This window comes from Geotrypetes seraphini, chromosome 5, assembly GCF_902459505.1.
Source record: "Geotrypetes seraphini chromosome 5, aGeoSer1.1, whole genome shotgun sequence".
In the NCBI taxonomy this organism is placed as follows: domain Eukaryota; kingdom Metazoa; phylum Chordata; class Amphibia; order Gymnophiona; family Dermophiidae; genus Geotrypetes; species Geotrypetes seraphini.
This window is the reverse complement of record NC_047088.1, coordinates 199710970-199725970: the sequence shown is the minus strand read 5'-3', so window position 1 is coordinate 199725970 and position 15001 is coordinate 199710970. Positions and strand designations below refer to the sequence as shown.

Genomic DNA, 15001 nt, shown 5'->3' with positions numbered 1-15001 from the left:
AAGACCTAATTCAGAGTAACTATTTACAGTAACCTATATGCCGGTAAATAGAAACAGTTGCATTGTTAATTTCAGCTCTTAAAGTTGTTTCTTTGCAGAGGGACTTATTATGCTGAGAGGCTTTACCATGATCATTGTTCTAGCTGAATTACATGGCACTTCTCCTTTTCCTCTTTCTCCTCCACTCAGGCAGATGGAAGACAAGTTCTCCGTATTTGTGTTTCCTTGAATAGTTCAGCAGTTTTCTAGGCTCTGAGGCTGATACTCCTGTTCTTAAGGATCAGAAACGGTGTTAGTCAAAGACCTTTTGTTTTAGCAGAAAAACGGATGCTACAGGCTGGAAGTGACTGATTATATTTTGTCCCCTTGTATTGATGGGTGTCGAGGGAAATGGCCAGGGCTCTGAGCCAAACTGTGGACCCCTATCATTTAGGTGCAGTGGTCAGAGATCTAAAGCAAAGACAGGAATCCCTTCCCTCCCCCCTTTGGGCTGGACATTTATATACCCAGATTTTCCCTCCAAGGGATATTCTCCCCCATCTCAGGCAGGGCCAGATTAAGGCCAACTGATGCACAGCCCAAAATGGTGCCCCTCAGCCATTCCATTTCTTACTTGAGAAGACAATAAGACTTAATAAATGCTGAGAAACATTACTGTATGAAACAAAACATGATATATAATTATGATGGTTAGAAAACCACTGAAGTACATATAGGATAATGGGTGTGGCAGATGACAGTGAAAGAGTTAAGGGCATGGTAGCTGGGAGGAGGAGGAGGGAGAACTCAGTGGTGCCGTACACACCTGCTTATTTTGCTTAATGGTTAATGCACTGTTCTGAAAATTGGGGTCGGTGAAAAATATCAGAACTCCCTTTTTTCTGGTAGAGTAACTGAAGATTCCAGCACTGCTCAACAGACAGAATCTTAGTGGTCTCTACAAAGGGTTCAGATGACTCCAGAGTTCATATTCAAATTATATGACTCCTATAAACCAGGTTATACCATGTTTGCTACAAATATGATTTTGAGGACTTTGGTTCATGATTTTTTTTTTAATTTTTTTTTTTTGGGGGGGGTTCATGATTAGTGGGAACGAACACTCTTACAAGATCTAGTTAGACTTAGAAAAATCCTGGTTTCAATGAACACCTCATTCTCTTCAGTAAACCTGGTTCCATTATAATTTGGGAGAAATCCATTGCTTTACATTTCCCCTTATGTCATCACAATGATGAACTCCACTTTGCCTCTAGAAATAGTTCTTTTAGCTTGGAAGGAATCAAAGATTTGATCTCTTCTTTCTTAAAAAAAATCAATTATGGATTGGCTGGAGCTGGCACATTACTCTCCAGTTACAAATTTACCCTTTCTTGACTTACAGCAATAGTGATAGCCAGTTAGGTGATTTTCTAAACAAAGCAAATGCTTTCCATCTCAGGCAGACTGAGTTGTAAAAAAGGCAACAGAACAGAGATAGGTTTACTAGCTATGGGTAGTGAGATTAGGATGCATATGGACACTGGGAAAGATGACCTTTGGTCCTTCTGGATCTAGGTGCAGGCTTTGATCTCATTGATCATCAGCATTTGCTTTCAAAACTAAAAGATATAAGTATCCAGGGTATGCAGATTATATGGCTGTGAATTTAATATAGTAGGAATCACAGCAATAGATATTAAATAGTCATAAGTTCCCACTACTCATAACTTTCTTCAGGGCCATTCAGAAGTGGCTATTGTCTGAGAAAATTCATTTGGACAATATCAAACCAACTTGCTCATCATCATCAGTCCCACAAATTTTAAACATTACTTTAAACATGACTTTCATTCAAATAACTCTTTAGATTTATATTTAGAAAACGTATCTGATAATCAGAAAAATCAATTTGATAGGAGATCATATTTACGAGGAGCCGCTGAAAAGTTCTCAGCCCAACCAAGAACATAAGAAGTTGCCTCGCTGAGTCAGACCAGAGGTCCATCTTGCTCAGTGGTCCACTCCCGCGGCGGCCCATCAGGCATAGTGCCTGAACAGTGATCCCCGATTAATTTTAAAACTTACCTCTAATCCCATCCCTATGTGGAGCCATGAAACTTACAAGTTATTCCGCACTTTATTTGATACTTTTCATTTCAATTATATGAAATGATATGAAACAAAAAAAGTGTCAAGAAAAGTGTGGAATAACTTGTATGTTTATGACGCCACATCATTCTCCTCTTGGTTGAGCTAAGAACTTTACAGCGACCCCTTGTATGATTAAAAAAAAAAAAAAAAAAAAAAAATCAGATCATGTCACTCCACTGAGGAAAGAGCAACATTGATTCCCTATTTTATGGAGAATTAAATTTAAATTTTGTGGGTTTTTTTTAATATTTCAGGCCTTGCAGTTAAATATCCCATGGTATACTCTGTCCCCTTGTTATTCCTTATGCCTCGATTTCTTTGATTATCTCAAAATACCGTATTTTTCGCTCCATAAGACACACTTTTTTTCCACCCAAAAGTGGGTGGAAATCTTAGTGCATCTTATGGAGCAAAGATACAATTTTTAAACCCCCGCACCTTTTTAAAACACCCACCGCCTCCCCTCTTTTTTAAAGCATGCCGCCGCACCTTTTAAAACACCCGCCCACCGCTGTCATCATGGTGGTCCAGCGTTACCCGCCACCGTCAGCATAGTACCTGATGGTCCAGCATGTATCCCTCCCTCACTAGCAGCGCACAGGTCAGGAGCACAGAAATCAGGTGCGAGCTTTCCGTGCTCCTGCTTGGGCCAGCACCACTATCTGAATGGGTGCCCTGAGTTCTCGCAAAACTCGCGAGAACTCACAGCAGCCAGTCAGATAGCGGTGCGGGCCCAAGCAGGAGCATGGAAAGCTCGCGCCTGACCTCCGTGCTCTTGACCTGTGCGCCACATAAATAGGACAAAACAGCCGTCTATTTATAAAGATATTGGGGGGGGGGGGAACCAGAGCGGACCAGAGATTAAATATTCCAGAGATTAAAGATTTTCCTGCCTATCCTACAGTCGGGGCTGCCACTGTGGAAAATTGACCTTTTTTCCTTCCCCCCTTTATGCAAGGGGGCTATATTAGGGGCAGACTCACATTAATCAACACCAAATTAATCTTGTGCATCTTTCTTTTTATCATATTTTTGGGAAAGGGAATTCTCACTATAATTGTACTTCCTGTCATTTCTCCCTAAAGTCCACAGCTTCTGCGATATGTCATGTTTTCCTGGGGTTAAAATGTTAACCTGTTCTGGGATGAGCTCTGACCCGCGGCATTTTTCCTGGAGCTGGTTAAAGAGCCACTCATTGTCTGGTCTTCTCACACATCAGGGTCAAATTGTTCTGGTTCTGCCATTTTGTTACCTCTTATTGCTCAATAATGGGGCTGTATTAGGGGCAGAAAGGGATTTCAATGCCTCTTGTTTCCTCCCCTGAGGGCTGGGGTCTCTCAGGAACCAGGGACTTGATTAATTCTAGCATTGCTGCCACATAGATGTGTTGTTGACATGGGGGGGGGGGGGATTTTCTTGTTGCTTTTGGGGGGTGGGATATATTGTAGTTCTAACGTTGATGATGATATGATTGTCAACATTGTCAAACATTGATGATATTATGATTGTCACTTTTCTGACCTTGTTACCACTGATGTGTATTTTGTATACTATTCTGCTCAATACAAATTGTTTGATCATACAAGAGGGGGTTGGGGTACTTCCTATAACCTCTACTGGATGATTTAATATATTCTTGCATTCTTTGTATTCTATATTTTTAAATTTCTAATAAAAAATATTTAAACTTAAAAATATTTGAGGGGATGGGGGGATGATTTAAAAAGGTACTGGGGTGAAAAAAATTGTTTGTTGGCTGGGATGGATCCCTCCTGTTCCGGCCTACCACTAGACCAGCAGAGGGGGGACAGGGTACAGAGCCTGGCAGGGAGGGGAGGGACAGGGTGCAGAGCTTGGCAAGGAGTGTGGGATTGGGTGCAGAGCCTGGCAGGGAGAATTTGGTTCAAAATGGTTTTTTTTCTTATTTTCCTCCTCTAAATCTAGGGTTCGTCATATGGTCAGGTGCATCTTATGGAGCAAAAAATATAGTAATTTGTGTGTTTCCCCTCCCTAGGAACACAGGTTAGAAATCACTTGAAGGAGCACTTTTGGTTACTTGAGTTACTTTGTAAACCTCCATGATAATGATGTTTCAAACATAGACACCAACATTCCAATATAATTGGTATTGCCAAACATAATCCAAATTCCTCCTTCCTAGACACAATGAAGGAGCTTTGTTCTTATTGAGGGGAGGGAGTGCTCAGCTCCCACTGGCACCCACAAAGCAGGCTCCTATGGTTTCGAATGGCAGTAGACCAAATTTTAAACTAAAAATATATATTGTAATTTAAAATAATGAGAAATCATTACGCAGAGAAGCAAAAAAAAAAAAAAAAAAGAACTTTACTACAGAGCTATTGAAAAACACTGTAATAATTTTCAACCTCAGTTTGTTCTCCATTTATGTATTATCCTTGATATAGTGGCAGTGGGGAAAAGCTGCTTAGCATCATATTGAAACACAAATCTCCAGTAAGAGCAGGCTCTCTTGATCAATGCACATTTGTTCATATTAAATCATGATTTTTTTTTTATAAATCATATTTTCTTTTTGTGTACTCCTTTTCAAGCACTTAAGCACATTAATGCTCGTTTCTGCTGGCACAAAAGACAAAGAATTTTTGCATCCATTAAGTTCATCATGATTAGTCTATCTGCTCAAGGCTTTTTCTTTTTGTAATCAGTGCTCCGGTCAGGAGTGGTTCTCAGAGGGCTGTTATTCACCTCTTGGCAGATTGAGGGCACTCTTTTAGGGAGGTAATACTGATGTTTACGGTGATTCTCACTGGATTTGGATCCATATCGGAACCAATAAAACTGGCCTGGGATGCCACTAGAAAATTAATCCATACTCTCTACTCTTCACCAGCACTTAAGAACTAGCCAGAACTAGGGTTCCAAAATGTTTATGTTAATGTTTATTTGGTCTTGATATACTGTCGTTACTGACCATTCGGATCAGAGTGGGGTAAAATTAAATTCAATAGTAAAATCATAGGAAGGAACTCCATAAAATATTATAGCAAAGTATTCATTCACAACAAAGAACAGATAGAGAGAAGAGTATAAGAAGAAACTGACATTATCCTCATTTTAAATCTTATATGGTTGTCTTTGAGCGAAAAGGCCAGACTCATAAAAATAAAAGTAGTAAGGCAAAAAGCAAAAAATAGCTTAGGGGTCCTTTAACTAAGCTGTGGTAAAAATGGCCTTAGTCTACCCTCACGCATGTCTTTCCCATGTATTAAGGTTTTATACTGCAGCTGTAAAAATGCTTTTTTTTCTGTTTCCTGCATTGGCCTTGCTCTAATGTTGCCTTTAGTGTGTGACCATTTTTTAAAATTACCACAGTAGCAAATACCTCTACCTAACATAGGCCCTCTTTTACTAGGCTGCGCTAAATGCTCCAATGCTGCTCCAGCGCTCATAGGAATTCTAAGTTTGATTTGGACTTAGGGCGCTAGTTGACCAAAGTCGGCACCGGTAAAATGTCCATTCTCAAAAATTACATCTAAACTATTTCGTTTTTCAAAAATCGTCTATCTGTACGTCCAGGCATTGGATCTTCCAGACTGCCACTACGCCTGTCTTTATACCACATTCTCAAACAAAATTCATCCAAGTTCCAAACGCCCAGAACAAGACCTTTTGGATATGGGAGGGGCCAATCTTGTAATGGCCACCCAGACATGGCAACAGAACAATGGGGCACCATACAGGGCACTGCTGTGAACTTCACAAAAAGGGTGCCACATAAACATCTCACCAGAACTCCCTTATAAGTTATGGTGAGCCTCCCAAAACTTCTCCAAAGCCCATTATACCCACCTGTCTTCAACCCCAATAACCCTTATTGCTGTAGGTGGCAGTACAGTAGGTTGTTGAGGGTTTTTTTGGAGGGGGGGCTCACATTTTCTACTTTGAATGTAGTGGTTAGAGTAGCTTATGGGCCTGGGTCCTCCTCTCTATGGTTCTAACCCACCCACCCCAGACTACTTAAACCACCTCTGTGCAGCTTTCCTAGGCTTTCTTATGCCAGGTGCTGATGTTCCGGAAGTAGGTAGGTATATTTTTATTCTGAAATATGTGGGGGGTGCAACAAGGTCAGTGAGCAAAAGGGGAGTGTGTGAGGGTCTTTACTTTGTCTCTGTAGTGGTTATCTGGTCACTTTCGATATCTTTTGAACAAGTATACCTGTCTTTACATCATCTAACTCACAACATATAAGTTTTGCCTAGGCCAGGGATGTCCAACCTTTTGGATTCCCTGGGCCGCATTGGCCGAAAAAAATGTTTCTGGGGCCGCACAAATGCGCAAACACTGCAGCAAGACAGAGGAGGGAGCCGGCAAAACGGTAAACACCCGGGGGCAGCAGAGGAAAGCACTGCATCGCCCTCGACCAGGGCCGCACAAAATACTTCATGGGGCTGTATTCGGCCCTCGGGCCACAGGTTGGACACCCTTGGCCTAGGCAGTCTCGTCAGACATTCGATTATCCCTCCAAAAATGCCCCTTTCAACTCTGGGCACACAGCGGGATTCAGAGGCCTAAAATGTCTCTGGATACGTCCAAAAAACTGTTTCGATTATCGGCACTTAGACGACCTGACGTTTAGATCGTCCAAGTGCCGACTTGGGCAGGTTTTTAGACTTATTTGTTTCAGTTATGAGCCCCATATTGTATAGATCTATAGAAACAATTGACTAGACAACCATAAAAATATATAAAAAGTACTATATGAAGTGAGTATCAAGAAGGTACAATTCAACATTTCAGCTGCATTCAATGCAATCGACCATTCCCTCCTACTTCAGAGACTGAGTGAACTAGGGCTACAAGGAGTAGTACTAAAATAGTTTACAGAATTACTTAAAAATAGGACTTACAAAGTATGTAGAGGCAAAAATGGGTCCCACAAATGGAAGGCTTTCTGTGGAGTACCACAAGGATCTCCTCTGTCTCTCTTCCTATTTAATCTATACATAAGTGCCCTAGATAGGAACTTCTCCAGTCCTCACGTTCATACTTTTTCCTATGCAGATCACATTTTCCTTCTCTGTTTAACCAAAGACTCAATTGAAGACACATTACAACATCACAGAAGACTTGAATGCTTGGATGCAGAAAAACTTCCTCAAACTCAACAAACAGAAGACTAAAGGATTCTGGTTTGGTGGTCATGAATCCATTTCAAAAAAGACCCTAACACTAGCCACAGGAGAGAATCTTAAGATTGAAAAAAACATCTAAAGTCCTGGGGTTTATTCTAGACTCAAATCTTACCTTCAAGAACCAAATTGATTCCTTGGTTAAGAAATTTTTTTTTCAGACGAAGACAATTAAAAACCATAAGACCGATATTAAGCCATAATAGCTTTAGAACAATCGCTCAAGCAATACTACTTCCATACCTGCAACGTCATATACTCGTGTCTCAGAGAAGAGTATAAATCAGTGTCCTGCAAACTTTGTTGAGCCGCGGCACACTAAACATAGTGGCTGCGGCTCAAGGCATCCAGAAGTGCGTGGATTCGCTATGATGACATCTGAGCATGTGCGAAGGCCCTCCAGATGGGCCCTGAGCTGCCTGTGGGGGATGCCAGCAGGGAAGAGGGCCGAAGAGAAGGAGGAAATACTTCTTCATGAACTGGTCTTTTGATGGATGTAGTAGAGATGAAGACTGTATCTGAGTTCAAAGAAGCTTAGTAGAAGAACATAAGATCTCTAAGGGGCAGGGAGGGATAGTAGATGGTGTGGATGAGCATATGGTCTTTATCTCCCTTCATTTTTCTATATTTCTCTGTTTCATTCTATAGAAAGAGATTGGTGAAAACACTGTATACAACTTATTGCACTAATATATTTAAGCCTTAATTAAACACTCACATGAAGGGCATCAAAAAGTGCATATGTTTGTTTTTTGACTATCCAGATGGTTCCCTAAAACAAGAGAGAAACATTGACCTTGCTTTTCTGCTTTGAGACAGATTTTTTTGCCCACAATCATTCTGGCACCTTTCACAATGTTGTGTGGGTGATTTCTGTGTACAAAATATTTAAATATAAACTATAAAAAATAGAATGGATTTTATTACATTAAAGGATGCATTTGAAAAAATAGCTGTGTTGAAGGATGCCAGTAACCAAAGTGGAATGTCCACTTAACAAGTAATCTGGAGCTGTGATGCCCTGTCAGATAGTGGGCACAGCAAACACTTCTCCAACAAATCTGAGAGCATGTGGGGTCATAGTAGACTCATACAAATATCTATAGTTCAAAATATTGGAAAGGAGGACCATGGTCTTGCTACTGCAAGCTACATAGATAATCTAAACCTGTGATATCAGATGAGGAGGACAGGATCAACATATGTAGGAAAGATAACCTGGTTCACAGATTCTTTGTTTCAGCATGGTTTCGCCTGGAAGTAGCCTTGGGCGAGTTTAACCATCCCTATATGTCTCCTTAGAACTGCAATAGAGTCCTGCTGGCTCAGCTGATTGGAGTGAAAATACCCCTGCCGTGAACAGCTGAGCTGGTAGCGGCAGATGACCCCTCAACACTCCCACCCCCCATGATCAACAGGAGGGATGCTCACTCCCTGCTGCCTAAGACCCCCCAACACTCCCATCCCGTGATTGGCAGGAAGGATGTCTAGTCCCTCATGCCTATCTCCCCTGAATCCCCTTCCCACATCCAATAAGTGGGCCCCCTCGATCCCCTGAACCCTGACACCCCCTGACACTCCAAAATGCTAATCCAACATGCCCCAAACCCCTGACATCCCACCTGACACCCCAACATCCCATCCCAACCCCCCTGATCTTTTAAAGAAAGCTGGCAAGAGGGATGTCTATTCCAAAATGATGTGCTTTCCCCTTCCCGGTGCTTTCTCTCAAACCCCCCTCCCAGAGCAACCTCTGTCTCTAGGTCTCCCACACCAGAATCGGGTATTGCTCTCCCTTGTTCTCCAACAACCTCCTCCAGACTCTGGTGCTGCAATTTTAGTCTTCAGACAGCCGGCAATGCCAGCGATGTGAGCCTGCTGCCTTCAGCCTGCCCCAGAAGCCATCTCTCTTCAGTGACTTCCTGTTCCCACATAGGTGGGATGCTGCACAGAGAAGGTTTCCATGGCAGGCCGGTATTGCCGGCTGCCTGAAGATTGAAATTGCTGCACCAGAGCTTGGAGGAGGTAGATTTGGGGGGGCCTGAAGAGAGTGAGTTTAAAACCTGGACAGACTCCCTCAACTCCAGGACACCATCCAAATATCTGGAACAGTCCTCTAAAAAGAGGACATGTCCGGGTAAATCCAGATGTATGATAACCCTACAGGTCAGAAGCAACAAAAGAAGAGAGATAGATGAGGGAGCAGAGAGACTGCTCTGTGCTTTTCCTTTTCTTCCTTGCAGGCTATCTGGAAGGGAAAAGATGGGAGCAAAACACCTCTACTGCTCTGAAGTCGGAAAAGAAGTAGGAAAACTGCTTTCTAGGCCATTCTCCCAGAAATTAAGCCCTGCACCTAGGGTTACCAGTCGTCTATATTTCCACGGACATGGCCAGTGGTCCGGACGGCTTTTGAAAACCCGACACTTTGTCCGGGATTTGAAAAGCTTCTTTGAAATGGCGTCGGGCAAGAGGGCATCTACACAGACATGGATGCCATGCGTTGATGTCGCATGCAATTTTTAGCGCAGGCTGGCACGCTGAATGCTCTGCGCTACTCCTGTTGCTCATTTGATGATTTAATTATATTGTTTTTGTACACTGTAAAAACTTATCATATACTACTGGAAGCTGCCTAGATTTGTAGATATGCAGAATACTTAAAAAAAAAAATTCCTAATGCATTTTAGCAAAAGGGCCCAACTAGTAAAGATTTTTTCCCCTGCTGCTGGAAAGTGACTGAAACATTATCCTTTTCTGTGCCATGTTGACACCCATGTAACTGGAGGCAAACATAACACCACACCACTATCTTCATTAGAAGAGCATAAACCAAACACATTTATCAGAAGGAATATAATGGCAACAGTTTTATTGGTTGACTTACAAGGAAAGAAATCACAGCACAGGTGCTTAAGCCTTGTTTTTTTTATCACAACCTGCTCCATCCTTTTACTGCATAGTAATGGTAGTTTGGGGGGGGGGGGGAATACAGTCCTATTGGTGGCCCAATAAAAATGCTTATGAAGGAGCAGATTGTTAGTGACCTAACCCCGATATGTGCCCCTTCAATAACTGAGGTGTACTGATTTATTCCAGTCTATATATGATCATCCAGATGAGTTGTTATAGTTTAACATTTGCATTATTTTCTACATGATTTATATACTTTCTTAGACTTGTTTAAAAGTATTATTTTCTCCTTTGGACATTTAATTTATTGGTATAGTACAGTAGACTCTCTGTTAACTGGAATTCAAGCAACCAGAAGTCTCATATGACCAGAAAAAAAAAATCAAAGAAATACTGTAATACTTTAAATAAAAATGAAAATAAAATCAATTTCTGGCAGAAATGTAAGTGTAAATTTGCCACACCACACCCGAGTACGCCCACGCTTTGCCTACCACACGTCTGGTAGTTTGTCTGGAACAGTTTATGGTACAGCATAGTATGGGATATAGTATTAATAGTAACGCTCAAGCAACCAGAAACTACATTTAATCAGCATTTATCAATGTCCATGGGTGCCGGTTAGCTGAGAGCCTACTGTATTTTGTTTTAGTTCATTTTTAATTTTCTACAGTTTATGCTAGTTTATTTTATAATTTTTTTGCTTGTTTCATTGCATTTTATTTTTCAGACACCTCTCATTGAACACCCTATCCTGCTTCGTCCTGACAAAACCATTACTCAGGTAATGGGATATCAGTGTGTAGCTCAGCTTCATTAGGGGTCCTTAATACAATAAGACATTGTACCTCCAAACTAATGCAGCAGAAAATTATATTTTGTCCTAAGCCTTTTGCAAAGAAGTCAGGGCCTTCCACATTTAGCAGATTACTATAAATCATGCAACATGAAAACAGCTGTATTAAGCAGTAGCTTTTGCGGCATTTTTACCTCACACAAGGCAGAAATATCAAATATTGATATTTAACTTGAATTTCTTTCTTTTTTTAATCTTCCTCTTAAGATTCCATCGGAAAGAATCCTAAGGGCTGGAAAGATTTTACGGAATGCAATTCTTTCCCGAGCTCCTCATATGATAAGAGATCGTAAATATCATCTAAAAACTTACAGGTGAGCAAGCACATCTTCTCCCTCCCCATCATTCATATAAGTACATCACGGGACGCATCGAGTCAGAAGATGATATCTTCTGGCTCATGGGACCCACGACCACCAGAGGGCATCCGCTGAAAATCAGGGGAGGGAAGTTTCATGGCGACTCCAGGAAGTACTTCTTCACCGAAAGAGTAGTGGATCATTGGAACAGACTCCCACTCCAGGTGATAAAGGCCAGCAGCGTGACGGATTTTAAGAGAAAATGGGATACTCACGTGGGATCTTTAAGGGAGTAAATTCAGGGGAGGGGATACTTGAAATGGGCAGACTTGGTGGGCTATAGCCCTTTTCTGCTGCTTTTTTCTATGTTTCTACCCACCTTAGCTCCCTTCCAACCCCCTTTCAGCATTCACTTCCTTTCCCTCTTTGCAAATCATTGTGGCCTGACTTTGAAATCCTAAGTTCTACAAGCGTAGAGATCTGTCGGGCTTGAGGCTGCTACAATTCTAGGCAGTAGGTAGGTTGGGGGAGGATGCTGAGTGATTCTTCTCTGCTATAGGACAGCAGAGGCAGAGCAGAGCACAGAAAAACCTCTATTGCCTGCTCTAACCCTTCATTCCTGTCATTGTGGCATCTAGGCCATACTAGAGAATTGGAAGGGAGGAGATAGAACTGGAAGCATTGGCTGTTCTCTGCTCCTCACTGCTACTCTGCAGGCTTCCTCCTCCAGCTCTTTTCCTTCCATTATCTGCAGCATTGTCCTGTCAGAGCTGCCAAATTACTCAATTCTGGGAGTAAAACTTTTTGACCAGTCTGCCTTTCCCATAATTCCCATCTCCTTTTTCCTCCCACATTAATGGGTTATGCCGGCATAATAATCATTTCTGTGGACTATTTCCACACTTATATAATTTCATTGCTCTTCACCATTACACTTTCGGACCATTCTCATTATCTTTTTTAAAAGCATTTGGCTCTTGCTGATTCACTCAGCTTATCACTGTTTATAACCATTGCACCACTAATATCATGCATGCTCAAACCAGTTATTTCAGTCACTCACACTCAGCAGCACACAGCAATTTTGTTAGTCACACTTGACGTTAGCACCATTAGCACTTCACCATTCTTGACATCTCATTACATAACATTTTCTTCTAGGACCCCCGATGAAGGAGTGTTTCTCCGAAACACGGCCTGTGTCGAGTTTCTCATTTTCACAAATGAGAACCATTGTTGAAATCACCATATTTCCTTAATTTTAATAAAGTTGCTTGATACTTTGTACATCGTCTCTGCAGTTTTTTCTTTTTGTTTTTCATTAGTTGAATTGTTTACTGCAGACCTGTTGGATCTGTTCTTTTGTTTTGGCTTTAACTACTGCATCACACTTTCCCTACATATATATATATATATTTCTGATCATATGACCCATTATTGAAAATCTTGAAACACCCTTGATGTACAAATCACTTGGATGAGTGTTCAAATTTTGCCCATTCAGTTATAGTAGAGTAGATCAGATGATTGAAAATTACTGTGACTTGCATTGTGATTTTTTTTTGAGAAACTTTACACAAATCTTTCTTGACTAGCCTGCTTGGATTTTCTTCCATAGACAGTGCTGTGTAGGGACCGAACTGGTAGACTGGATGATGCAACAAACCCCTTGTGTTCATTCAAGAACACAGGCCGTCGGCATGTGGCAAGTGTTACTTGAGGAGGGTGTTCTGAACCATGGTAAGAATTCAGGTATACTAAGCTATAAATGTTTAGAAGTCTTTTAATGCATGTCTGCAAATTTGAGCAGCAAAAAGATGTTTTTATTTCAATACAGCTATAGGAGAATAGCACATTTTAGGTCTTATGCACTAAAACTCTTGCTAAAAATGTTAGTGTGCTCACATGCTACTTTGAAGGCAGCAAACTACTTTTAGGAGGTAATTTTCCAGTCATTTTATGCATGTAAATGGCCTCTTATAAAATACCGATTGGCAGAAAAATAAGCATAAAGATCTGTTGGTGAGTACTTTACCAGTGGGCTTGTACAGGAGTAGTGTTTGGACAGAGTTTTCAAGTTTTTGTATAAAATAAGCTAATCCACTCATGCAATTAATTATAGGCAGAGCCATTTAGATCGGTTCATAGACAACGGCGCGAAAGACAAAAGTGCGCGCCGACAATTGAGCGCAGTGCACGCTGCCGCGCCGCTCTAAATTACAGTTTTTAGGTGCTCCGATGGGGGGTTTTGTTGGGGAACCCCCCAGTTTACTTAATAGACATCGCGCTGGCGTTATGGGGGGTTTGGGGGGTTGAACCCTCCACATTTTACTGTAAACTGAACTTTTTCCCTAAAAACAGGGAAAAAGTGAAGTTTTGAGTAAAATGTGGGGGGTTACAACCCACCACACCCCCCACAACGCGGCGCAATGTCTATTAAGTAAAGTGGGGGGGGGGTTCTCCCTCACGCCCCCCCGTCGGAGCACTAAAAACAGTCATTTAGAGCGGCGCAGCAGCGCACGCTGCGCTCAATTGTCTGGGCACGCCTTTGTCCCGGCGCGCTTTTGACCGATCTGCTCCAGGGCAGATGTAAATGTCTGCACTTGCATAAGCCATACACTGACAGGAAGGGGGACATTTTATAATAAGCTGCAGATTACTGGAATATTTTTTTTTGTACTTTGTTTAATGCTTTATATTACAGAATGACATGGGGACAAATTTTTCCCCATCCCCGTGGGAATTCATTTTCCTGTCCCATCCCGGCGAGTTCTTTTCCTGTCCCTGCCCCATTCCTGCCAGCTCTGTCCTCATCTGCACAAGCCTCAAACACTTTACAATCATAAGTGTCCGAGGCTTGTGCGGTTAAGGCAGAGCTTACAGGAATGGGACAGGGACAGCAACAAAACTTGCAGGGATGGGACAGGAAAATTGAGTTCCTGCAGGTCGGGGGGAAAAATTTGTCTACTTTATATGTACTTTTGATTTTTTAAAAATATATTGTGTATCATCTGTTATGTTCTCCCCCTTGGAGAAAGGAGTATTATAAATAAATAAATAAAATAAACTACTGTCATGGTATGCAGTTTTTATTCTGATGCTCATTGATTTCTACATCTTGGCAGTAAATGTTTGCAAAAAGCTCATGTTAGAAGCTGGGCCGTAGTCAGTGACTCTAACATGTAGCTTTCTGCATCAACCCCTTTGTGAAGTCCTTAATTCTCCTGTGGTAACAGTTAGAGAATGACACGGTGACAAAATTCATCACCGTCCCCGTCCCCGAGGATAGCTGCGGGAAACCATCTTCATATCATTCTTTAAGGAGAGAGAGAAGAATCAGAGTATAATTGGGCACAATCACTGACCCGCAAGCTTTTGCTTTGAAGAATGCTGGTGTAGGATTGAGGTTGAGATAGACACTACAGAATGGTAGTCTCTGATATCCAGAGCAGATATTGTGATGTCATAATGCCTCATTCCACCAGTGCCTAAGAGCCAATCACATCAGTGATGTCACAATGGCTTCATTATCCTTGGCTCACATAAGAATCAGAGTATGAATGGCCACAACCACTGACCCACAAGCTTTGCTTTGAAGAATGCTGGTGTAGGAGGATTGAGGTTGAAATAGA

At 41.7% G+C, this 15001-nt stretch overlaps 1 protein-coding gene across 9 annotated transcripts in view; it reads left to right on the top strand.

Annotated features, from left to right (window-relative positions):
* RAPGEF4 (Rap guanine nucleotide exchange factor 4) overlaps positions 1–15001 on the top strand; it is a 251957-nt gene that overhangs the window by 113475 nt on the left and 123481 nt on the right. For all 9 annotated transcript variants that reach the window (XM_033947094.1, XM_033947091.1, XM_033947092.1 and 6 more), the window contains 3 exons: positions 10945–10998; positions 11278–11384; positions 12988–13109. In XM_033947094.1, coding sequence (XP_033802985.1) covers positions 10945–10998; positions 11278–11384; positions 12988–13109 — 283 coding nt within the window. The remainder of the gene's footprint in view (positions 1–10944; positions 10999–11277; positions 11385–12987; positions 13110–15001) is intronic.